The 27,271-nt window shown below is 43.0% G+C and overlaps 1 protein-coding gene across 1 annotated transcript in view; it reads right to left on the reverse strand.

Annotated features, from left to right (window-relative positions):
* Positions 1-26,768, reverse strand: part of SLC13A4 (solute carrier family 13 member 4) — a 111,271-nt gene extending 84,503 nt beyond the window's left edge. The window contains exons 1-2 of the mRNA XM_073621799.1: positions 26,600-26,768; positions 15,072-15,200 (exon numbers count right to left, since the gene is read on the reverse strand). Of these exons, the coding sequence (XP_073477900.1) occupies positions 15,072-15,200; positions 26,600-26,698 (228 nt within the window). The 5' untranslated portion in view covers positions 26,699-26,768. The remainder of the gene's footprint in view (positions 1-15,071; positions 15,201-26,599) is intronic.
* Positions 26,769-27,271: the final 503 nt, after the last annotated feature.

A 27,271-nucleotide genomic window follows, 5' to 3' on the forward strand; every position in this document is an offset into this window, starting at 1 on the left:
GCCGCAGGAAAGCAATTTCGGCTTTTATCCCCTTTATCTCAGCTGTAAGGGCTGTCAGAGAAGCGTTGCATGTATTTACTGCTGCAAAACTGTCTCTGAGTGAGGGTTTGTTGTCAGCAGTGGGGCTGGTGGGGGCATGAGGCCTAGTGGAGCCACCCTCTGGGGTACTTACTGCGTCCCAAGCAAACCCCGATCCGCTAGCATCCTCCAGGGTCATTGTATCATCGGCTTCGGATATACCTCCAGACGAGTCCTCAGGTGTGCCAGATGAGGTGGCAGGATCTGTAGCATAGGGGCCTAGAGAACAACTTTTCTGCTGCTTCTTTATGGAGCTCTTTGGCAGAGCGCTGTGCCTGGGTGCCATTTTGGGCCATGCTGTCCGCGGTCCGGGCCTCGTTTTGTCTTCTTGCGGCGGATATCGGGCAGTGATCGTACCATTAAGAGCAGGGTAGCACTCGGGGGACTTTCCGACAACCGGCTAGTCGTGTCTGCAGACCTGTAAGGTGAGTCTTCAGGATTAAAGAGCGGAGTTTAGGCAGAGAGAACCGAAGGTGCGTCCGGCTACACGCCCCGTTTTTTAATATTTAGTAACAAATAAATATCTGAAAAGTGTGGCATGCATTTGTATTCAGCCCCCCTGAGTCAATACTTTGTAGAACCACCTCTCGCTGCCATTACAGCTGCAAGTCTTTTTGGGGATGTCTCTACCAGTTTTGCACATCTAGAGAGTTAAATTTTTGCCCATTCTTCTTTGCAAAATAGCTCAAGCTCTGTCAGATTGGATGGAGAGTGTCTGTGAACAGCAATTTTCAAGTCTTGTCACAGATTCTCAATTGGATTTAGGTCTAGACTTTGACTGGGCCATTCTAACACATAAATATGCTTTGATCTAAACCATTCCATTGTAGCTCTGGCTGTATGTTTAGGGTCGTTGTCCTGCTGGAAGGTGAACCTCTGCCCCAGTCTCCAATCTTTAGCAAACTCTAATGCCGCGTACACACGAGCCGGACTTTGTCGGCTCCTTGCGCCGAACTTTAAAAGGGATGGACTTGGACACACACGATCACTGCAAAAGTCCGCTGGTTTGGAACGCGGTGGCGTACAGCACGTACGACGGGACTATAAAAAGGAAGTTCAAGCCCCACTACGGCACCCTTTGGGCTCCTTCTGCTAATCTCGTGTTTATCTTGTGTTAGTAGAAGTTTGGTTAGAGACGATTCGCGCTTTTCACACTTCAGCTTATTTCGATCGTTTTCTGCGGTTCAGTTTGTGCTTGTGAGGCTTGTATCTGCTTTTCAGTGCGTGTTGGTCAGTTCGTAACCTGCCTTGCAGGCCGTTCTGGTCCGCTCGTTCCTGATTTTCAGGTTGTTCTTCATAGGCCTTGCTGTTCTTCAGTGCGTTTGTTATAAGTTTGTTTGTTTGACCAGCCGACCGTTTTGAAGCCATGTCGCGTGGACGTACTCGTTCTCGAGTTCGTGCTGCATGGGGACTTGGTGTTGGGGTTAATACTTTGACCTGAGTCCAGTCCATGAACAGGGCGAGGAGGAGTTCATGGATGAAGAATTGGTTGCGCCAGCGTGACCAATTCTCGCATATGCCTTTGCCGTGAGCTCCGTGAGAATAATCCTGAGGATTTCAGGAATTATCTCCGGATGACGGACCCCGTTTTTGAGCGTCTGCTGGCTATGCTGACCCCCTATATCAGCAGGCAGGATACCTGCATGAGGCAAGCCATCAGTGCGGAGCAGAGGCTAGTTGCCACATTACGTTACTTGGTGACTGGGAGAAGTTCTCGACAGGCATCTCCCCCCAGGCTCTGGGGATCATAATCCCAGAGACCTGTTCTGCCATCATTCAGGTCCTGCAGAAGGACTATATGAAGGTAAGTTTTATCCTTACATGATATGTATTAAATGTTTGCTAATGTATAGTCTAAATGTCCTCCTTACCTAATTACCATGCTTTGAATATGCTGTGAATGTCCCCTTTATCTTCATGCATGCCTGTTTTAGGACATTAATCATTTATTGCCCTACATGCATATTTAACTTCAATAGCCTCCCCACCATGCAATCCTGGGTCCATTTATATCTCTAGCCTATAGTCCCTTGAACAATGTATATTGTCAGCTCCATTGTACTATTTGACCCTCCCCCACCCCTCAAATGTTTAAAACTGTCAGGTGTGTTTTTGACCCTAATTAGAAGCCCTCCCCCGCCCCTCAAATGTTTAAAACTGTCAGGTGTGTTTCTTAACATAAATAGAACCCCTCCCCCATCCCTCAAATGTTTAAAACTGTCTGGTGTGTTTTTGACCCTAATTAGAACTCCTCCCCCGACCCTCAAATGTTTAAAACTGTCAGGTGTGTTTCCTAACCTAATTAGAAGCCCCCCCCCCACCCCTCAAATGTTTAAAGCTGTCAGGTGTGTTTTTGACCCTAATTAGAAGCCCTCCCCCACCCCTCAAATGTTTTAAACTGTCAGGTGTGTTTCTTAACTTAATTAGTACCCCTCCCCCCACATTCAAATTGAACAATGGGCCATCAGAGGGGGTGATTAATCTTATAAGTGGGCCTTATGTTTTTTATAATTTAAAGTACAAACACACATATTAATAATGTTTGACTGCTGTTGTTCACTAATGTTTTTGTGTAATCTGATATCCAGGTTATGTTGAAAAGTCCTTATCTTAATTTTTTTTTTTTTTCACTCCACAGTTTCCTTCCAGTACACAGGAATGGCAGACTGTGGCCTCCCAGTTCGCTGACCATTGGGACTTTCCCAACTGTGTCGGGGCGATTGACGGGAAGCATGTCTGCATTGTGCCACCACCGCATTCGGGGTCTTATTTCTATAACTACAAGGGGTTCCATAGTGTAGTTTTGATGGCGGTGGTCTCGGCACATTTGGACTTTCTGTTTGTGGATGTGGGGAAGAACGGCCGGATGTCTGACGGAGGAGTCTTTGCACAGACCGAGCTGTGCCAGGGTCTCCAGACTGGTGGCCTGGGATTGCCACCTGATGACCAGAATGTTGATGGACTCCCCTCAGTTTTTATCGCTGATGAAGCGTTTGCTCTCGGTGAGCACTTGATGAGGCCGTTCCCCCAAAGGACAATCACCCCTGAGAGGAGGGTATTTAATTACCGGCTGGCCAGAGCAAGAAGAGTTGTGGAGAATGCCTTTGGGATTCTGGCCAGCCGGTTCCATTTGTTCCTTTCAGCAATAAATCTGGCGGACTATAAAATTAATTACGTCATACTTGCTTGCTGCATACTACATAACTTTTTACGTAGACATTCTGCTACATATATTACCTCTGTTGGGCCTGAGGCCAGACTTGTACAAGATGAAACAATGACAGGCCTAGAAATTGGCCGTATTGGCTTGGCCCCCCGAACTGCACGTCAAGTGCGTGAGCGATATGTAAATTATTTTAATGGTCGGGGGCCATTGCTATTCAACAAGAGCTTTAATTTAAAAAAAATAAAATAAAATAAAATGTTAAAAAAATATCTTGTTTTTATTCTTGTTTGCATTTAGTTTGGTCTGTCTCTAGTGCACTTGTAGTAGTGGCAAGTGCATTTACCTTTAGTTAATAAGGCCCTTTGTCACTGTAACCACACAAAAATGTCAAAAACATATTATTGAGAAATAATCAGCCACACACATTGTAGTAGTAAAAACATTTTACTGTGTGCACATTGAAAGGTGCATTTTTTAAAACTTTTTTATTTATTTATTTATTTTTTTATAATATATATTTTTTTCCCCAAAAAATATTTATTTTGGTTTAACGATATTAAAAGCATATTTTAACAAAAATAGACCTTGTTTAAAATCTTAAAATTCACAACAGTGTTTTGAAAAACATACAAAAAAATTAAAGAACTTACAAAGTTCAACATTTTAAGAATGGTGCTGGTGATGTCACCCTTGTAAATCGTTAATTTTTAAGATGCTCAAAATTGAGCATTACAAAAGGGTCAAGTCAACATGTGCTATCTCCCATCATGGGTGAGCAATGTACGTGTTTTGTGTGTGCAATCCTTTTGTTCCTCTCACCACTAAATAATTTTGAGGATGAAGGGGTTGCAAACACAAAACAAGTACATTGATAACCCATGATGGAAGATAGCACATGATGACACACTGTGTGCATCATAAATTTTTTTTTTAACAAAAAAATTTTAAAACACATTTCAAGAAGAAACAAACTTCACAAGGAAATGAAGAACATGATTGATGTTTTTAGGCAAAACATTATATTCTGCCCAAAACATCAATCATGTTCTTCATTTCCTGTTGCATGGAGTCCAGGCGAAGTTGCATGCTGTGAATTTGGTCACGCATTTTATCAATTTGGCCATTCCATAGTATTATCTGGCCAATCAGTCTTTGGGCACTGTCTGTTCTGAATGGCTCTGCTACTTGGCCTTCCACAACCAGAAGCTCACCTAAAACGAGTGAAAAAAACAAGGTTTAAAATATGCACGCCTAAATACATTACCTTAAGCTGGGGTGTCAGTCACTCACTTGGTGGGGTTGAAATGTCGCACACTTCCTCCACCTCTCCTTCCTCCAGGTCATCGGGTGGACGTGGTCTTGGGCTTGGGCTATCTTCAGCCTCAGGCTGGTGACTTGGGGGGGTCCTGGGATCCTTGGACTGTTGTCTGAGTCTTTTCTCCCGTATGATAATTCAACAAAAGGTATAGTTAAAACACAGTGATATTTTAGATTTTTTTAAATAATATGAAACGTTGGTTATGAGTTGTGGACAATTGCCTTTTTTTGTCCTCAAAAATTTAGAAGACAGGATGAACATTCCCTCTGAACAACAATTCTAAACAATACACATTTTCAGGCAAGTTTCACAGATGCAGACACCTCAATGATCTCCTATGTGTATTACCCCTCAAAAATGTAGTTATGAGTCCAGATGTGGAAGCAGCTGCTGTGTCCTGTCCTTACATTACACTGACTCATTTTTGAAGAAGCATTATATTTTCCAACACATCTACACCACATCAACAAATTTTTGGAATACGAAAAGTTATCAAGACATAAATGTATATGTCCAACCCTGTACCATCGTATTTGGCAAAAAAATAACGTCATTTTCTAAAGTATCATATGTATTTTACAAAGAACGGTCTTTACGAACGATGCTGTATAAACGAAAAAAATATGGATCAGCATGCAAGTTAAGTATCTCAATAGGAAAACACAACAAGTACTTACTTTTTTTAAGCAGCTTCTTTATTCACCAATATTGTTCTGGCTCCCGACTTTTGATGTCAGACCACCGCTTCCTCAAGTGTTCTTTAGACCGTTTTGTGCCAAATTTTGCTTCTAGAGCGGTGACAACTGAGGACATTATTTTGTCCTTACGCATATTCGGTTGTGTGTACGGTCCTTTTTTCCCATCGTAGTCCTCCCTTCTCAATATGGACACCATCTCCACCATCTCTTCAAAAGACATGTTGGTGGCCTTATATCTCCTCCGGGATGTGGATGGTTGTGGCTCCGGGCTTTCCTCTGCGCTACTTCCACTGATTCTCTCCGCCATCTTTCTCTATTTACTCCCACTGCGCAACGAAGAGTGAAGGGGCTTGGACAAATCGTACTAAAGAACGTCAGGGGCGGGCGACGCAGGTGGAGCATGACACATGCGCAGTGTATATAAAGCTATTACGATGGCCTACGTATGTCCGTGCGGAAGTAGCAAGCGTCAAAAACGAAGGTTGGATTAAACGTGGGGGTGTGTGTGTGTGTGTGTTTGGTGAAAGTGTTTGGTGTGTGTGTGTGTGTGTGTGTGTGTGTGTGTGTGTGTATGTATATGTGTCCCCTAGATTCTTCACCAAATAATCCGGGGAGTTCTGACTGACATTACAGTTTTGATCTTGTGTCTTGTCTTTCAGCAACAATGAATCCCTTTAAAGAGGTAAATTTTTTGTCGTGATTTATAGACTTATATCAGGAAAAGAAAAACCTGTGGGAGGTCAAACACCCACTAAATTACAATAGAGATGTAAGGAAGGCAACACTGGGCACACTTTTAGAATTTGTGAAGACTTGAGTCCCCCAGGCAGACCTCAAGTTTGTGGAGAAGAAAATTGGTATCTTGCGAAACATGTACAAGAGGGAACACAATAAAATCCAGGAGTCCCTCAGATCCGGAGCAGCAGCCGACCAAGTTTATGTACCCAAGTTGTGGTACTACCACAAAATGCGACTCCTGGATGACCAGACAGAAGCCAGGCAATCACTTTCGACCCTTCCCCCCACCCTTCCCTCCAGCCTTCCCCCCACTCTTCTCGCCAGCCTTCCATCCACCTCCACCCCAGCTGAGGAGTCCCAGGAAGAACTGGGCCATTTCATCCCTGATGAAGTGGATGCGCCAAGCTTCAGCCAGGTATCCTTTTTTGTGTAAATGTTATCAATTATGTTAACATGTTAAATTTTTAAGTGCTTCATAAAAAATGACTTCATCACAAATATTAATATGTAGACATATCACTAGACAGTAGTGGCCAAAAATATACTTCTGCATAGGTGTGCGCAGCCTCTTGCATTAGGGTGTGCACCCCAAAGCTCAATTACATATGCATGTGTATATGTACTGATGGTGTCAGTAGGGTAGTGGACAGTGTAGTTTTGTTTATTTTATTTTTCTAAAAATTATTTGCTTTTGTAAAATTTGTTTTGGGGATGAAATATCAGTGGTCTAAACAGGGGGGAATATGCACCACACAAGGTGATTAGGGTGTGCCCAGGCACACCTGGCACACCCTGTGCGCATGCCTATGTACTTCAGATATTGTTGATCAGCTGGAATAATAGTGGTGTCAAATAGATAGCCTTTACTATTTTTTGAGAATTATATTTGCAAGTCATGAGCTGAAAATTGTGTGTGATTGCGTAACCCAGTCAGGTGCCTCCCCTCCGCATTCTCACAAAAAGGCCCAGGCGAATGACCCAAACTGAGGAGGAATCCCTAGCCCTCATATGTGAAGCAAGCCAAATCCTGAGTACACCACCCAATGCAGAGGAGGCGTATGGGACCTATATAGCCAGCCGATTGCTGGAGTTGGAAAAGGGGCAACGCCTCCTCTGTGAGGGTTTGATTTTTCAGGCCTATCAGAAGGGCTTGAGAGGGGAGCTTACTGCTACAACGTATCTGGCAGATGAAGCCACTCCTCCTCCTCCTCCTGCCCCAAGTACACCACCAGAGGCCCAGCCTCCGAGGAAGGCTGCAGAGAAGCGTGGAGGGAAGGCTGCAGAGAAGCGTGCAGGGAAGGCTCCACGGAAGAGTCGAAAGTGATTGCCTGGTTTCTGTCTGGTCTGACTGTGCTCCATGTGCTCCCTAGTCGCAAGATAACAATTTTCTTGTCCTAAAACTTGATGTGTGTCCTGGGGGATGAAAGGCTTCACAGATTCTAAAAGTGTCTCCAGTGTTGCCTTCCTAATTTTTTGTTAACCAAAATAAATGGATTTTTTTGTTACCTTACATTATTGACTATGTGTTTTGATTCCAAAACGACATTTTGTTTGGGAGTAGGCAGGTACAGGTCAAAAAGACTATGGGGTTGACATAGGTGTGCGCAGCCTATTGCATTAGGGTGTGCACCCCAAAGCTCAAACACACTAAAGCATAGTAAACAGTGTTTACTATGCTTCAGTTTGTGAATAAACACAGTGAGTGTGTTCACTGCATTCAATTAGCAAAGGAAGGGGGCCGGTAAGTGACATATTGACTAAGCCTTTCCCCTGCTCTCCATCCTGAAACATCCTCCGCGGCAGCCAAGGGGAGAGGAGAGAAGAGGGATACCTGGACAGTATGGGGAGTTAGCACTGCACAGAGTGATTAGGGTGTGTCCAGGCACACCTGGCACACCTCTTGCGCACGCCTATGGGAGTTGATTTAATAAAAGCAAATAGACTGTGCACTTTGCAGAGGGCAGTTGCCCTCTGCAAGTGCAATTGCTCCAGAGCTTAGGAAATGAGGTAAGCATAGGCGTGCACAAGGGGTGTGCCAGGTGTGCCTGGGCACACCCTAATCCTGGAGTCAATTGTGGGCAGGTGACAGGTAAGCCGCGATCCTTACTTGCCGACCCCCAGAACCTTTACAGGATAGGCGGCTGGAGTGGAAATTAAAGCGGGATTCCGGCCAGCTAAAAAAAATTTTTAAAGTCAGCAGCTACAAACACTGTAGCTGCTGACTTTAAATAAGTAGACTTACCTGTCCTGGGTGCCCGCGATGTCGGCCACCCAAGGCTGACCCGTCCCTCGGCTCTCGGGTCCCGGCATCGCCATCCTAGGTAAGGGAAACAGGCAGTGGAGCCTTGCGGCTTCACTGCCAGTTTCCTACTGCGCACGTGCGAGCGGCGCGGCGATCTGTGAATGGCCCCGTGGTTTTCTGGGAACACACACAGTTCCCAGAAGGCAACGGGGCTGCTCAGCTAGGAGCAGAACATGCCGCGGAATAGGAACAGGCAGATTAGGAAGACTGCCTAGCAACAAGGGTTCAGGTAAGTTTAATTTTTTTTTTTTTCAGGGGATTGGTACCAATGTATGCCACCCCTCTTGTCCCAGTTCCTTTTCTTTCTGCTGCCCAGGTCCCCCTGTGTGCTCACCTGCTCCCCCCCCCATTGTTTTAGGATGACGAGTGGGGAAGAGGCCGGTTAATATGTCACAAAGGCATATGTGTTGGAGCTTTGAGGTGCACACCCTAATACAATAGGCTGCGCACACCTATGGAGGTAAGGCTTGACTTTGCAAAGAGTACCCAATCCTGTGCAAGGAAAATTCAAAAAACAGCATTTTTGCTTGCACATGATTGGATGATGGAAGTCAGCAGAGCTTCTGCTCATTTACTAAGCTCTGGAGCAACTGCTCTTGCAGAGGGCAACTGCACGTTGCAAAGTGCACAGTCTTTTTCCCTTTAGTAAATCAACCCCTATGTGTGTTTTTGCCAAAAGGCTAAATCATTTCTAAAATGAAGTGAAAAATACTAGTGAAACGTGCACTTTAGAAATTGCACAGCAAGTGCACTTGTTGGAAGTGCAGTCGCTGCAAATCTGCGGGGAAGAGCTGAAATGAGGGGAAGCTCTGCTGATTTTATCATACAATCATGTGCAAGAAAAAGGTTTTTGTTTTTTTGGGGTTCCTTGCATGTGCCCCTCGGATTCACAGCGAAGGCACTTCAAAATGCTCTTTCTGTGCAATTCCAAGTAGAATTTGCACTTGTAGTGAAAAATGAATTTGACTTTGGAAAATAAACCAACCTCATTAAGGTTCATTAAAACAACACAAACTTGAAACTACAAAAATACAATAAAAAAAAAAATGTTTGTATAATTTAGCACACATTGTAAAATAGATAGTGTTGAAATCAATTAAAAAAAAAAAAAAGATGAGTCCAAAATCTAATTTAATACTTTATTTATGGAGATCTGGCTTTTTAAAAATATCATATTAGTCATGGCATGAGGATAAATCATGAAAAAAGTAGTTTGTGAGAACTCTGTGTGAATATAAAGCAGAAAAACAACTTCATTCCTCTCGCATTATAAAGAAAAAAAAGCGCTGTATTAAAAGATCACAGAAGAGGAATGTGCTAGCTTCAATACGAAGGCTAGTTTTACCGCTTCCGTCTTGTAATTGCTTCAGAGCATGCGTGAGTTTGAGTTCGTCGGACTAGCACACAGACGACCGGTTTGTCCGCTAGAAAGAAGAGTCCGTCGGATAGATTTAAAACATGTTTCAAATCTAAGTCCGTCCAACTTTTGAGCAAACAAAGTCCGCTGGAGCCCACATACGATCGAATTGTCCGACGAAATCCAGTACGCCGGACCAAGTCTGCCGTAAAGTCCGCTCGTGTGTACGCGGCATAACAGGTTTTCTTCTAAGATTGACCAGTATTTGGCTCCATCCATCTCCCCATCAAATCTGACCAGCTTCCCTGTCCCTGCTTAAGAAAAGCATCTCCTCAACATGATGCTGCCAGCACTATGTTTCACAGTGGGGATGGTGTGTTCAGGGTGATCTGCAGTGTTAGTTTTCCGCCACACATAGCTTTTTGCTTTTAGGCCAAAAAGTTCAATTTTGGTCTCATCTGACCAACGGACCTTCTTCCACATGTTTGCTGTGTCCCCCACATGGCTTCTCGCAAACTTCAAACGGGACTTCTTATGGCTTTCTTTCAATAATGGCTTTCTTCTTGCCACTCTTCCATAAAGGCCAGATTTGTGGAGTGCATGACTAATAGTTGTCCTGTGGACAGATTCTCCCATCTGAGCTGTGGATCTCTGCAGCTCATCCAAACTTACCATGGGCCTCTTGGCTGCTTCTCTGATGAATTCTCTCCTTGCCCGGCCTGTGAGTTTAGATGGACGGCCATGTCTTGGTAGGTTTGCAGTTGTGCCATACTCTTTCCATTTTTGGATTGACCAGTGCTCCATGAGATGTTCAAAGCTTGGGATATTTTTTTAGACCCTAACCCTGCTTTAAACTTCTCCACAACTGTATCTCTGACCTGCTGACCTGTCTGGTGTGTTCCTTGGCCTTCATGATGCTGTTTGTTCACTAAGGTTCTCTAACACACCTCTGAGGGCTTCACAGAACAGCTGTAATTTATACTGAGATTAAATTACACACAGGTGGACTCTATGTACTAATTAGGTGACTTCTGAAGGCAATTGGTTCCACTAGATTTTAGTTAGGGGTATCAGAGTAAAGGGGGCTGAATACAAATGCATGACACACTTTTCAGATATTTATTTGTAAACAATTTTGAAAATCACTTATCATTTTCCTTCCACTTCACAATTATGTGCCACTTTGTGTTGGTCTATCACATTAAATCCCAATAGAATAAATTTATGTTTTTGGCTGTAACATGACAAAATGTGGAAAATTTCAAGGGGTATGAATACTTTTCAAGGCACTGTATACAGTGGGAAAAAATAATTATTTCCCCTGAAGATTATGTAAATTTGCCCACTTACAAAAAAATGAAGGGTATATATTTTTTTATCATAGGTGTATTTTAGATGATAGAGACAGACTAGCAACCAAAAATCCAGAAAATACATGATAGAAATGTTATAAATTGAGTTGCAGTATAGTGAGTAAAATAAGTATTTGATCCCCAATCAAAACATGACTTAATACTTGGTGGAGAAACTCTTGTTGGCAAGCACAGAGGTAAGACCTTTCTTGTAGTTGGTTGCCAGGTTTGCACACATTTCAGGAAGGATTTTGGTCCACTCTTCTTTACAGATCTTCTCTAAATCCTTAAGGTTTCTTGGCTGTCACTTGGCAACTCGAAGTTTCAACTCCCTCCATACATTTTCTATAGGAACAAGTTCTAGAGACTAGCTAGGCCACTCCATGACCTTAAAGTGCTTCTTCTTGAGCCACGCCTTTGTTGCCTTGGCGGTATGTTTTGGGTCATTGTCATACTGGAAGACCCATCCACGACCCATCTTCAGTTTTCTGGCTGAGGGAAGAAGGTTCTCATCCAAGATTTTATGATACATGGCCCCATTCATTGGCCCCTCAATGTGGCAAAGTCAGTCTGTACCTTTAGCTGAGAAACAGCCTCAAAGCATAATGTTTCCTCCTCCGTCCTTGACTGTAGGGATGGTGTTCTTAGGGTCATAGTCAGCATTTTTCTTCCTCCAAATATGGCGAGTTGAATTAATGCCAAAGAGCTCAATTTTGGTTTCATCTGACCACAGCACTTTCTCCCAATCCTTCTCTGAATCATTTAGATGTTCATTGGCAAACGGGCAAACAGACAGGCCTGTACATGTGTCTTCTTGAGGAGGGGAACCTTGTGGGCGCTGCAGGATTTCAATCGATGGTGGTGTATTGAGTTACCAATTGTGTGTTTGGTGACTGTGGTCCCAACTGCCCTAAGATCGTTCACAAGCTCTTCCCATGTAGTTCTGGGCCGATCTCTCACTTTTCTCATGATCATCCTTACCCCATAATGCGAAATCCTGCATGGAGCTCCAGACCGGGCGATTGGTGGTTATTTTGTATTTCTTCCATTTGCAAATAATCGATTCGACAGTTGTCTCCTTCTCAGCAAGCTTCTTGCTAATGGTTTTGTAGCCCATTCCAGCCTTGTGCAGGTCTACAATTTTATCCTTGAAGTCCTTTGAAGGCTCTTTGGTCTTGCCCATGATGGAGAGGTTTGAATGGAAGAAAGAGATTCTGTGAAGAGGTGTATTTTATAAACATAATGAGTTGTCGTTAGGAGTACCTTCTTAAATTGACTGGACTAATCTGTGTACCACATGAGCACATACTGTAGCCGGTTTGTGGGAGCCAGAATTATTGTTGGTTGGTAGGGGATCAAATACTTGTTTACTCACTGAACTCCAACTCAGTTTATAACATTTGTATCATGTGTTTTTTCTGGATTTTTGGATGATATACTGTCTCTATCATATAAAATTCACCTATGATAAAAATTATGGACCCTTCATTTCTTTGTAAGTGGGCAAAGTTACAAAATCTGCAGGGTATCAAATAATTATTGTACCCACTGTATTTATTAACTTCCTGTCACAGGGACACAGTCGGACATTAAAAGAAAATGCCCTTGACAGGTGTCCCCATTAAATAAGGTTACCAGATTTTCAAAATTAATCCAGGACCACCCTACTGACCACTCCCACCTTAAACCCCACCCCAAAAATGACACTCTTAGTTAAAGCCACACCCACAAACTACACCTCTTTTTTTAACATGCCTTCCCCTCAAACCATTGGTCACAGACATGTGGAACAACAAGCAAGGTGTAAAGAGAAAATTAATAGATTTAAATTATGTTGTTGCTTCATGGTGTATGGAATGCAGTGTGGGATCAAAATCAGCCCCAAAATGTATGTAATTAGCAATCATTACCTGAACACATGCCCATGTTCCAAGCTCTTGCACCCATTGGAGCCACGACTGTATAGTTTAACTTTCAGGCATAAATCACTCCGCCTGACAGTACTGGTTTCTTTCATTGCTGGGTGCTGGAACACAAAGAACGTTCCAGCACCTGGCACATCGCTGCCACTCTAGTGATTAAAGATCACAAGGGTTCAGCATGCTTTTTTCAATAGCAAGGCCCTCTTCAAAAGTAATGAAGGTTTGTTAAAAAAAAAATTAGAAAAATATAATAATACAAATGTAAATGTAAACATATAAACTAATCCTACATTTATAATTTCAGTGAGAAACTTGGCATTCACTTTCATTCACAGTAAGTAATGCAGAGTTCTAAGATCATAAGTAAGAACCACAGCATTCAGGGGTCAGGAGCAAGTAACGCTGAGTTCAAAGCTCAATAGTAAGTAATGTAGAATTCCGGGGTCAGGAGTAAGTATTGCAAAGTGCAGGGCCTGTATTAACTAATGCAGTGTAAGGGGGTCAGGAGTATGTAACACAGAGTGCAGGGGTCAGTAATATATAATGCAAAGGGTGGGGGCAATAAAAAGTATTGCAGAGTGCAGGGGTCAGTAGTAAGTAACACAGAGTGATGGGGTCAGAAATAAGTAATGCATAGCGCAGGGGTCAGGGGTAAGTAATGCAGAGTGCAGGAGTTAATGATAAGTAATGCAGAGAGCAGGGGTCAAGAGTAAGTAACTCAGAGTTCAGTGGCCAGAAGTAAGTAACAGCATGCAGGGCTCAGGAGTTAAAAGAATGCAGGGTGCAAGGGTTACAAGTAAATGATGAAGAGTGCAGCGGTCAATAGTAAGTAATGCAGATCACAGCAGTCTGGATTAAGCGATGGAAAGTGCAAGGGTCCGGAGTAAGTAGCACACAGAGTACAGGAGTCAAAAGTAACATAGAATTCAGGGGTTATTTGTAACAAACACAGAGTTTCGGTGTCAGTAGTAAGTAACACAGTTCAGTTTTATTGGCAAAGAAAAAGTTCAGTGCATTGTCTCAGTCCATGTGTCTGTGTCTCTTCCCCCTCACCTCCTTGGGCCCCGATGCTTGGTGTCAGCAGTTGATGTTGAGGGCTGGGGATTGGCAGGCCAGGATAAGCAGGGCACCTACAGTGAGCAGAGAACCCCCTACCAAGCTTCCATCTTCAATCCATCTGACAGCTGTCATCCTGGCGGCATGATATCACTGGAGCTGGAGCTGCTGACAGGAGTAAAAGTCTGACAGGGGTTCTACCTTTCCATATTCCATATTCCATATTCCATTAAAAACAAAAAAAAAGTTTGGCTTTAGATACACTTTAAAAAAATAATATAGTTTCCCTATGTACTTTCTCGTTGAAAGACGCAACTGGAGGGGTGGGAGAGGTTAAATGATAGAAAAAGAAAAAGAGGAGTAGATGTGGAGACAGGGACACCTTGGTTTTCCTTGTCCTACCTGTTCCTCTAAATGGAAAATTGTACATATGTAATAGACTTTTATTATCATATACCAACTCAGGAACTGTCATAAGTTTATAAAGAACCACAAGATCATCACACATCTGTAGCCCCGCCTTTTCCCCATCTCTTCAGACAGTTGATGTTTTTACTTGTGTAAGATATTTAATGATGTAATATGTCTGTATTGTTATATCTTTGCCCATGTTGGGCATTAAAATCATATTTAAAAAAATAATAATAATAAAAAAAATAATGTAAGCAAAGTTTGAGGAAACTAATAAGAGGCCAGGGATGATGTTAAAAATGAGAAAACATTTTTTTTCCAAGATGTCCAGGTATATCTGAACTGACAAGTGCTCCTTAGCTGGAGAAGAGACTGGAAACCAAAAACTTAGAAAGAAGTCAAGTCTCTCCAAACTGAAAGGATAGTAGGAGGCTGCAATTTGAAGAGCATTCTTTTAGATATACAAATGCAGAATTCTGAGCCACAAATCTTTTTTAATTGCAATTATATCTACCACAATGACTGCGTATTTTATAGCTCAACCCTATTATAATACAGTACAGCCAATAGGATTGCTGGGATGCCAAATGTGGATGTACAGTGCTGTGTCAGAGAAGGAATACACGCAGTCAGTTGCTGTTGCTATACATATTAGCTTTTACAGATGTCTGACCTCACTAGACTTGAGCACTCCAAACAGAGGGAAGAGAAACGCTGGTACCAATGCAGCAGCTCCTAGTGGCACAGCCTCCGACACCCAGTACACCGCTGTCACTATCAGCACGTAGGCACAAGATGATTCCTGCAAAGAGAAAAATAAAAAAAGATTTTAAGACTTAAGCCCCATACACACGATCCGATTATCGGACGAATGATCGTCCGGGTTTTTTTGCATACTAATCTCACGTCGAATCTGATGAGTTTACTAAAGTCCCGAAAATTCCCGTACGACAGATTAAAAATTCGGAAGTGATGTCATGTGTTGCAATGCATTTGTATTACATTTTCGAACAATAGCAGTACCGATTAAACGAAAATCGTACGATCGGGCATCGTACGAAAAAAATTTCCGTGCATGTCCAATAGAGTAATATCGGATGAACCGTCCTGATCGGCTCTCGAAAGCTCTGTACTAATGATCCGATTATCGTACGATCGATTAGAATGCGGCATTTTTCATATGATTTTCGGATCGTGTGTACGGGGCATTAGAAAGAAAAGACTGCTAAAGTCTACTTGTCACACATACAGAATTCCTACATTCAGGCATATGTCCCTGAATGCATACATGCATTTAGGTCCTAAACGCGAGTATAGCGTGATACTGCATCCAGCTGCTATTTATTTCAGCCTGTCGTAGATTTCGACAGGCTGCTGGCAACTGGGCTGGACACTGCACCTGTGCCTCCCAGGTGTCTGAAAATGTTGTGATTGGGTGTATGTAGACCATAGGCGTGCGCAGGGGGTGTGCCGGGTGTGCCTGGGCACACCCTAATCATTCTGTGCAGTGGTGATTCCCCCACTGCCCGGGCTTTCCCCAGTGCTGCTGGCTTCCCTCCTCTCCTCTCCCCCCAGCTGCTACAGGGATGTTTTAGAATGGAGAGCGAAGGAAGGGGCTAGTCAATATGTTATGTCCCGACCCCTTCCTTTTCCAAATGAACACCGTGAACACAGTCACAGTGTTCATTCATAACTGAATGCATTGTAAACTGTGTTTACTATTCTCCCGTTTGTGAATGAACAGGAAGCCGCTCAGTGTAGAGCATTTCCCATTCATTTGGTTGAACTGGATGCAGAGAAAGGCATATGTGTTTGAACTTTGGGGTGCACACCCTAATGCAATAGGCTGCGCACACCTATGACATAGACCAAAGGACTGTGTGCATGTAGCCTTAAAGAGTAACTCCACTTTCATAAATTAATAAATTAATGTAGTGTATACAATTGCGACATGAGTCATATCGTAATTGAATGTTTTTTAAAAATGACCTTTCGTTTTCAATTTGCAGCGTTGTCATTTCTGTAATGCAATATGGCTACCTGGAGGCATTCTGTACATAGATGGTGTACAGAACAGATATGTCATTTCCTGCTTGTATGATTGGCTTACTGATTTTCCCAGAAGTCTGCACTAAGATACAAATCAGATTTTGAGCATCCCCTACAAAAAAAGGGGAGATACTCCCAAAGAGATGCCGAATAGTGCTGGGCGATTTTCTAAAAAAAAAAAATCTGTGATTTAAAAAAAAAAAAAAACTCGATTCACGATTTGAATCGAGTTTTTTTTTTTTTTGGACACTGCGCCAGTCCTGAGGAGCTGCGGGCAGGAGTTTTTAGGCGAGGCCGCGGCTTCAGGCCTTGTCCGCGAGGCCGGCCGAAGCCGCGGCAGGCCGAAGCCGCGGCCTCACCTAAAAACTCCTGCCCACAGCTCCTCAAGACTGGCGCGGTGTCAGCGCTGGTCCTGGGGAGCTGCAGGCAGGAGTTCTTAGGCGAGGCCATGGCTTCGGCCTAGTCCGTGGCGTCCGGCCTCGCGGACTAGGCCGAAGCAGCTGCCTTGCCTAAAAACTCCTGCCCGCAGCTCCTCAGGAGCGGTGCGATGGAAAAAAAAAATCTAAAAAAATCGATTTGCTTAAATTTTGAATCGATTTGACCTCTCAACTCAATTCAAGATTTAAATCGATTTTTTCCCCAGCCCTAATGCAGACCTTGCAAATTTTTCTCATAAGAGAAAGATGCAGATGCAGATGCAGATGCAGCAGCTGATTGATAATTATAAAACCACTCTCATACAGATTCACTTAGCACATGGACACAGAAAAACAAACAGCTATTTCTTCTTAATAACAGAAGGTAGGAATCTGCAACAAAGTTTCTTAAAATCCCTGCAATGTACACAGAACACCCAGAGGGGAATATTTTTTCTCAACAACAGTGGAATTACTCTTTAACCACTTGCCGACTGCACTATAGCCAAACGATGGCAGTAGTGTGGTCTTCTATGGACGCCCTCCCAGATCCCCTCCCCCCTGCAAGCTGCCTGTGACATGCATCGGGTGTGCTCTGTAACTGCTGTGTCCTTCAGACACTGATCACAGATTGGGATAAAAGGCCAATCACAGCGGCCCTTTATCATGTCGTCAGCTGTGTTCAATCCCAGCTGATCACATGTAAACAGACTTGCCGGTTAACAGCAGTCCTTTCCTCCCACATCAGTGCCCTGATTATCAGTACAGCCCCATCAGTGCCCATCTGTGCAGACTATCAGTGGCCATCAGTGCCACCTATCTGTGCCCATCAGTGCTGCCTATCAGTGCCTCCTCATCAGTGCTGCCTATCAGTGCCCATCAGTGCCACCTCTGAGTGAGGCCTCATCATTGCCTTCTCATCAGTGCCCATCAGTACCGTTTCATCAGTGCCCATCAGTGCAGCCAATCAGTACACATCAGTGCAGCCTCATCAGCGCACATCAGTGAAGAAGAAAAATTACTTATTTGCAAAATTTTATAACAGAAATTAAGAAAAACTTTTATTTTCTCAAAATTTTCTTTTTTTTTTGTTTGTTTAGCGAAAAATAAAAAACCCAGTGGTGATTAACTACCACCAAAAGAAAGCTCTAGCTGTCTCAAAAAAATTATAAAAATTGAATTTAGGTACAGTGTTGCATGACCGTGCAATTGTCATTGTCATGCATTGCCAAGTTTGTTTCTCTAATCCTAAGTGAGTCAAGATTATGTTTGTTTTCAATTACAGTAGCAAGAAAATTCAAAGGAGCAGGTTGGAAATTTTTTCTCGAACAAACAAAAGTTCTAACAGTATACAGAATGTGATTTCCCTGTGGTAAAGTTAATTAATTCCAAAAATCAAATGATAAAAGCAAATTAAATCTTTCGAATGACAAACAAATGTTCTGAGATTTTTTGTATTCATTCTCCTGAGACTTTTCTTGCTGAGTTCCTCATCTGGATATGGCATTAGAGTTTTTTTACATGACTTCACATGACACTACCTATCACCAGGTACAATTGGGTTGTTTATTGGAACCACGCATGATCCACACCAGACACTGCATTGCACCTCAGGGCCACACCTAACCGATTTAGTGGCAGAATATTTCATCACAGACTGGTTCCATCTAACAGTGGTGTTTTGTGCTGGGGACAATCAGATATTCCCAGAGCAGAGGAGGAACTGAATCAGTAAAGGGCATACATGACCGGGTGATAAGGGGAACCAGTCGGCAGGGGTTAATCTATTGTAATGTTAGCATGGTCAGTCCTTGCACTTACCTCTGCCCAGGGCACGGTGTGACGGAAAGGGGCCGGGAGTTCAGTTGTCTGGAAGGGGAGGTCCCGGCTCGCTTGCTGAGAGGAAATCGTCGGAAGAGCATCCCTCCCACCGACCCTTCTTATTATTGATTTTACGGTTGTACTGTTTTTCTTAATTGCTGTTTGGTGGTTGGGGTCCTTGATGGGGGTCTATTTATGGTTATTGGGAAAATGGTGGGGATCCATCTGAGGTATGATGGTACAATGCATATTTGTGTTAAGATCCGTGAGTGTCTGAGGTCAGCTGGTTTAGGCTCCGAACCGGTGCTTTGCGGCTGGGGTCACAACTCAGCTATCTGGTGCCTCGGACACAAAAAAATCGGCAATGTGGCACTATCAGGGACCTCGAATCTTGATAGCTGGATAAGTTATGTATGGTTATGTTTTATAAAGAAAGTGTATGTTTAATAAAAGGCCGCGTTCGGCCATTTTAACTCCATTTATGTTTTGTGTGGTCATTCCTGATAAGTAAAGGGAGGTAATTGGGGCAGACATACTATAGGCAGGGGCAGTCTCAGGTGAGCTCTTACCTACCCTAGTCATGTTTGGTTTCCTTCCATCCAGTCTCCTATGGATTTTACTACAGCAGCACCTCCTCATAGAGGGACTTTTGCTCATTATATGAACTTTCTTTTAAGGATTTTTATAATCATACTGTATATGGTTTACGGATTGATGTTTTTTTGCCGAGGTTTGCTATATTAGTCTATGCGCCATCACCACTACATTTTAAACATTAAATTTAGACTAGGGTTCTCCATCTTAAGGCAAAGTCCCTACACTGGTATGACCTGTTGTACACTGCTATGTCTAACAAATGCTATCACCACCCATCATTTGAGAGTTCCTTACTGTGCTAGTGTAGTGTGTTTACTCCCTCATGGCTTACTAATACAAATTGAGCAGTGTTGCCAACCTCCCGCAGCATTTTTTACTGACAAAACATGGACAATTTACTGACAGAGCACTTTTTTTACTGGCAACCTGAAAAAATGGCAGAACTCCTATTAAAAACGAAGACAAGCGATATTTAAACACAATATGGAAACACTGACAATACCCATATCACGTAATTTGCCTGGTTTACGCTTAAAAGGTCAACACAGCTTGACAAATAATCAGCCCCTGATATTAATAGACAGTTGTAAAAAATCACTGATTTTTACAAACCGTTTCGTATATTTACTGACGGTTGGAAAGTGAGTACTGCTGCTATTGGGGAGAAGAGTAAGGTTCCCACGTGGCTGGTGTTTTACTGGCCAGGCCAGTAAAAATGGGACTTGTTTCCAGTCTAACTGAAAGTTAAAGAGATTATAAAGCTGGTATTTTTTCCCTGAAAACTAGCAGCCTTAGTGGAGAAAAGAGGAACCGGGGGGGAAGTTACCGCCTGCTAAGTCTACAGGCAGAAGAGATTAAAGTGACCTAAGCACTTTCTTAAATCTGGGCAAATTAAGTTCTAAACTATTAAAAAAAAATTAACCTCCTGGTTTTCAGTTCTTTAGGTGCCTGACTGGTTGTATTCTGTAGTGTATGTGAGCCCTAACTCGCAAGTTTGGAGTATTTAAAAAAGCAAACATCTATACTTAACTTTATGCTGCAACATTGGTCTGATGCTGCAGCTATCCCACGTTGACGAGAACTGAGTGATCACATGACCGATGATTGCTCACTTTTTGATCTGCTCCGAGCCAGTCACCATTCTCTCCGTTCTGCCCCTCCAGTGCTCATTGGAGTGTCTGGCTGGAGGAGGGAGGCAAGGGCAACTAGCTCTAGAAAAAAGAAGAAATGGCTGGAGATACACAACTAAAGCACATGTAGGAGGATTTGTTTCATCTCTGTGTATCACCTAATGCTAGCCACTTCACTGGGTACAGGTTTATAACCACTTTAACGTGGTTCTAAAGGCTGAAGGTTTTTTTATTTGTTTTATGCATTCTAAAAAAAACTTCTGTGTGCAGCTCCCTCCCCCCAGACCCCCAATACTTACCTGAGCCCAAGTCCAGTAATGTGCACAAGAGCAGCTGCTGTCCCTGCTCTTTCCCTCCTCATTGGCTTAGGCACAGCAGCAGGAACCATTGGCTCCTGCTGCTGTCAATCACAGCCAGTGAGGCGGGGTGTGGGGCTGAGCCCTGTTCTTTATGTCAATGGACACACAGAGAAGGGCTCAGTAGCAAGCACGCACGCCCAAGGAGAGGAGGATCGAGGCTTCTCTGTGCAAAATCATTCCACAGGTAAGTATAACATGTTTGTTATTTTTTTTTTAATTCCTTTAGCATCACTTTAACTTTTTTGTTGGGGTATAGATTTTTGTGTAGCACCACCCCTGTAGGAGCCGCTGGATAGGATGGGTCCTCTGTTTTTTGCCTCAAATTTCCCAAGAACATCAGCCCCTCTGACACACCAAGTTGAATGTACAAATATACAATATCCCAGGAAATCACTGAAAGTAATACCTAGTACCCAATAGTAGTGCTATATCAAAGAAAACAGGCACCAAACCAGGTATTAAAGACAAACTTAATATATTGTGAGTGTGACCCAATACAGTTGGTAACTAGGAGAGCATAAAATAGATTAACAATGGTAATAACACGATATATCATACAAAGTGATCAAATGTAAGGATTAGGCATAAGATAACATTTGGCGTCAAGATCAGCTTAAACAGTAATAAGACGAAGTGAAACAGTGAGCAGCAGTAAAGTTTAATCTACCGAGTGCTGGAACTATACTGCCAGAGCGCATTTATGGTGGTGATGCTAGTCCTAGACTGATTGGGTATTCACTGTCCAAAAAAAAAGGAAGATGGTAGCAGAGTGGGTACGGGAACACAGGAGGCTTGCATAATAAATTGTAGTACAAGAGGGGAAGTCCTTTGAGATGTTCTTCTGCCAGATATCCTTGGGGCCCTTTAATAGCATCGGTGCACTTAATGACAGTCTTAGTAAACCTGCATTCAGCATAGGTACAGTAAGTATGGTCTTGAGAAAGGTACTAGGTAGATGTGGTTCAGATGCGGTAAAGGTTCGGCATACTGCGGTATAGAGTTGGTATAAGTGCAGTCCAGGTTTGGAATAAGTGTGATATAGAGTGCACTATGGTTTGGGTATACTTGATGTAACGCTCCCAGTGGCTCAATCCCTGGTGACCACTGTCACTGAGACAGAAAGCGATGGACACCCTGACCTGTAAGGGCGACTGGCTCCTTTGAGCCACCATGGAACAGACGCCTGGACTCGGGGGGTCCCGGGCGGGGGTGGTGTGGGGAGAGTTTAGTTGGAGGCGTAAGTGCGCCCTCCTCCCCCCGCACGCACCCGTCTGGCCCACCCCTTAACCCCATGCGATACACCATAATCTAAGTACTGTCTAGGAAGCCTATCACTTAATATGGTCCACAGGATCACCGCCCCTTCCTATGTGCCAAACGCTGCGCTCACAGATCTAAACCTCACTGACAGCTGCCGCTTAAAATTCAAACAGTGCAAAAATAATAAATGATTCACTATAACCTGCCCTTCCCTCAAGTGAAATCAAATAGCAGCGCTAAAATAACAAAAAAAGGGTTATATATGTGTATATATATATTAATAAAGCTAAAATGTGACAAACTATTAAGTATCACTCACTTAAGAGCAAAATATATTCTAGTGTTATCAAAAATTCATACAGTATATATTAAATTAATAGCAAAAAAAGTCCAATAAACAGTGACGTAGTGATGTAAGTGATGATTCATAAATAATATGATATAGATCTTCAGTGAAAAAAATCTTCCACCACACCGCTGTGAAATGTGATCTCCTCTCCCCTTCAGCGAGCAAACTGACCAGCTACTTTTGCCTTACACTCTCGTGTTCGGCTCACAGGCTATTCCCACACAGTAGGGGGCACAGTGATAACCTCCACTCAATCCCTGTTGGGTGTCCAGAGTATATACACAAGCGTACTCTCCACATGAAAGAAAGAAAAGCGATCCAATAGTGCAGTAACGCAATAAACTTTAATACAAGCAACACTCTCCTCCACCATTGAACTCACATTTCATAAACTTGAATCAAGCAAAAAAGCACAGCAAACATGGTCATCACCAATAAAAACTCTCTCCAAATGATGGACGGACGTATGGTGGTCACGGCGGACCCAGGCAGCTAGGTGTTCAATAACACTCTCACCCGTTCCCCCGAGTCTCCTGGAGCCGCTTCCCCGCTTCCTCGTATGGCGCCTCCTGTCACAGCGTCCTACGTCAAGCGCATCAGTTTGCCTCGTAGCCACGCCCCGACATGTTTCGTCACAAGGGACTTATTCATGGGATTGGCTAAACTATCTGGCAATCTTTCTTAAATACCCCCCTCTCGTATGACGCGCGGCAATGATGACACCGCGCCTGCGCACTACCCGTGTCTCCGCTCGCACCATACGTGTACATTGCTTTGTGTGCAAAGATCAACATACATATAAAATCATCTATTACTGCAAATGTTAAGTATGCCACTATACATCAACAAGAGAACTGATTGGTAGTCCCGCAAAGCCATCTATGGACAGTGCAGATCACCAATCATACTCACGTGTGTTCTATATATAATATATACTGTATGAATTTTTGATAACGCTAGAATATATTTTGCTCTTAAGTGAGTGATACTTAATAGTTTGTCACATTTTAGCTTTATTAATATATATATATATACAAATATATAACCCTTTTTTTGTTATTTTAGCGCTGCTATTTGATTTCACTTGAGGGAAGGGCAGGTTATAGTGAATCATTTATTATTTTTGCACTGTCTAGGAAGCCTGCCAAATTTAACACGCACAAGAACTCCTCATAGGAGGACAGATTTGTCTCGCTCATTTAGCAGAAAGTGTGACGGGCAGAGCTTAGGTCTCAATAGGTTGAGACCTTGCCACCGACCCGTTACCTGATAATTGACCCTTCTATAACTTCAGTTGCATCAAAGTTGTATTGTGATTGTTTGTCATTTATGTTCTCATACTCTTCTTATGTGAAAAACAAAAAAGAAATGACTGGTGTATTACTTGAAACCACCACCTTTGTGAAATGTCTATTGAAATGTATCACCCTATCTTTCATAAATAAAGATTATTATTAAAAAAATGCTTCCTGGGTCTTTCTTGGTGGGCTTTCTTGGGTCTGACCCCCTAGTCCTGTGCTGTATAAAAAAAGGGATGAAGGTCCAATTCGAGGGTGCACATAGTATAAGACCTGTTGCCAATGCCAGAGTCCATTTTACAGTGTACAGGACTGCTGAGCTCTGCGAATCGCCCAAAGATATCGACTCTGGAGATCTTCTGTAATGGACACTATCCTGTGCAAGTATGCTGGGGCAGCTACAAAGCCTGAGTTAGGGTTTTGGGATGTTAGGAAAAGACTGTGCACGTTGTTCTGTATGCTGGGAGTTTTCAGTAAAGCTTTTGAAACATTGTCCTTGCCTGTTTTGAAGTTACTAAAGAGGTGTAATGGAAGTAACCGACACACATAGTTCACAGTTGGGTCAGTTGAGACACACTGGGGTATGACAATAGCAGTACAAGATTTAATACAGTTTGAAGACACAAGTTACCAAGGTTAAGAAACGTTTTACAAGCAGCCTGTCATAACTGTGTACAGGTGGCAGGTGGGATAGCCTCTTTCAGGAGGATTTGCTGTCTGTACTCTCTCCGTGAGCGGTCCATATCACATAGCAATGTGAGTAGATCAGCACTGCAGAGATCTTCAAGGAAGTGTGCGCTTAGAGCCCACGCTAGGTGCACGTCAGGGCCCCATTCCATTACTGGGAGTGAGGAAACGGAGATATGCTTCACAGGTGGAGAAGGCATTGGCTTTGCATGTCCCTCCCAATTGCAAGCGTGACCGTGGTGGTGTATATTAACATGAAGAGGGTTAACCAGCGTTCAGTCGTCTGTTCAAGTAAAGGTACCCTATGTGTCATGTAGTGACCCTATCCGAGGTGCCTAGCATAGCCTAGAAGAACCCACTCAGGGGTAGGCCTCCTATGTAACTCACACTTTGTTCCCAACAAGGGGGGGGGGGAGACATGGAGGAGGCACCACCCACCTACCCCCCTGCAAGAAGGTAGATTAAGCCTGCCTTTTTTTGGCAATGCCACAGGTTTTTATTGAGCAGAATTAAAGCCTTGGGCACTGTGTGGACCAGCTGCTGGCTGGTTGCCCCTCTTCTGCCCCTTTCTGTCAGCATTGGGGTCATGTTAGCTGAATGAGGGAGAGAAACTGAGGGAGCAGAGAAAAGCTAGAATACTAGTGAGTTCCAGTGTGTAAAGGTGTATTTGCTTTCTAATGTTGGGTGTCCTATGTTTGTGGATGTTGCTGTGTAAAACTATTAGTTTCGTTTTTTTACATTTTGGATTTGGGTGCCTCAAGATGTGTAATTGTAAAGGGTGCCTTGACTGAAAAAAGGTTGAGAAACACTGTCATAGAGAGAAAAGTGTGATGGATAATACTATATGCAAGGGTACTACAGATCTCCTCTATTCTTCTAGTAAGAAATGAGGCCCAGATCTGTAATATTACATACAAGTAGCTTTCATTGGACCCTTCTTCAGAAAATGCTGTATACCTGGCTGACATACTGATCTAAAGCCTTCAATGCTTTTTGAGTCCTTGACTTTGAAAAAGTATGCTGATTGGCTGTCATGACTTTCCTTTTGCATACTGCATGTTCTTTCCTGGGTCAATGACACATAAAGTTTTGAGGCCAGAGACAGCTAGATCACCAGCATTCTCCAAAGGTGGTTAGCATTTACAGTCTCCATGTATTTCAATTACCGGAGAGCAAAGCAGCAGGTTCACTTTATTAGTAGATGCACAAGCAGCCTATATTTACCTTACCTTTGCTCCCCCACTGCTCTGTTCATCTGTGAGGATTGGCAAAAAATACTGAGTACTTCTGGGTATGGGGAGTACTTCTGGGTATAGGGAGTACTTCTGGGTATGGGGAGTACTTCTGGGTATGGAGAGTACTTCTGGGTATAGGGAGTATGTTACTCACTGCCCTTCCTGCCATGTGACAACACAGGTGCTTGGTAGCCATTTAGACACCTAGCTCTGCCAAATGGAGGAGAGAAGAAAGTCATCAGCCTTGTGCAAGCTCCATGTTGCAACTTAGAGATTATACAAAGCTTCCTTTCTTCGTTTCCGGCAGCTGAACAGAGCAGCCAAAGGGGGAGGGGGTGATAGAGAAGGAGATTATAAATCTAATTGCTGTGCTTCCTTTAAAGTGAACCTGTTGCTTTGCCCTGCACGGGCAGTCAGATCAGTGAAAGAAGAAATTAAATTGATTTTGCCGAGGACCTTTGCCTTTTGTGCATTGCATTATCCCTAATCAAATAAAGGCAGCATCTATCAGCTTTAGCTATCCACTTGTATGAAATAAGACCTGCCTGTGTTGCTCACAGCTACTAATTTAATTTAAACTTTCAGATTCCAACTGTTAGAGAAAACACATGTGATTGGAAGTTGTGCGGAGGGCAGCTAGTCCCTATTTACTAACAAATCAGGTCAGTGATCAAGTTTCATCAATTTATCATAAAGCAATACAAGCTAATTTAGTAATGTAGACAGAACAATATGCAAAGCATATAAACATACAGCAACCAATTCAAAGTAAACTAAATGTTGCTTTCTTGCCGAGGTAATTCATTTTCCAAATTGTCATTGCACTTTGATGCTTAATTAATGATCAATACCTGATAAGGTTTAAGCAAAGTTCAGAAGTAGGAAGTTACGGCCAAAGGGTAAATAAATATAAAGTAAGTGGCGCTAACTAAAGCTACATAAGAAAAGTAAATCTAAACAGGAAAAAACTTTTAGCCGCTAACGGCCAAATGGTACTTACACTGCTGGGGTGCAGCAAGGGCAGAGGAAGCAGAAGAAGAGGGATGGAGATAACAAGAAGGAGGTTTTTGGATCTCAGAAGCTCACTCCACACCGCCATCCTGCTCAGGATAGGTCCCCGCACACCAAACTCTTTCTACTGTAAGTGTGACGACGGATTTTCTCCTAAGTCTTTCTCTTCCAGAAATCCTTCAGTGCCCATTAATCCTGTGTTACTCCCCCCCAATCTTCCTGACCGAGGAGGGACTGGCTATTATTTAAGATACAGTATATTACCAAGGTGACTATTTGCAAGGATTAAGAGCTACCCCTTTGTGTTTCATAATCCAGAGTTAACTGTTCACTAACGTATAGATTGAAGGTCCCAGCACTTACCACATTCAAATAAGAATGGCAGTAGAAGTACACACTAAACATGAAAACATAGTATTAAAGTACCTAAAAGTATACTGAAGGCCCAAACTTATTTTTTTATCTCTTTGCTGTCTTTGTCCTCCTGGGTAGATTTACCATCACTTTCTTTCCTAGAGCCACAACCAGAAATAATAGGAAATTGTTCCAACGTAAGAGAAAATTCTCTCATAGACTTGTCATCAGAATAATTGTCCCCATAGAAAGATTCCCCCCACTGATATGGTAAAACCTGTAAAATTTTGCATTCCCTACCTTTTGT

The sequence above is a fragment of the Aquarana catesbeiana genome, linkage group LG03 (genome assembly GCF_042186555.1).
Source record: "Aquarana catesbeiana isolate 2022-GZ linkage group LG03, ASM4218655v1, whole genome shotgun sequence".
Lineage (NCBI taxonomy): Eukaryota > Metazoa > Chordata > Amphibia > Anura > Ranidae > Aquarana > Aquarana catesbeiana.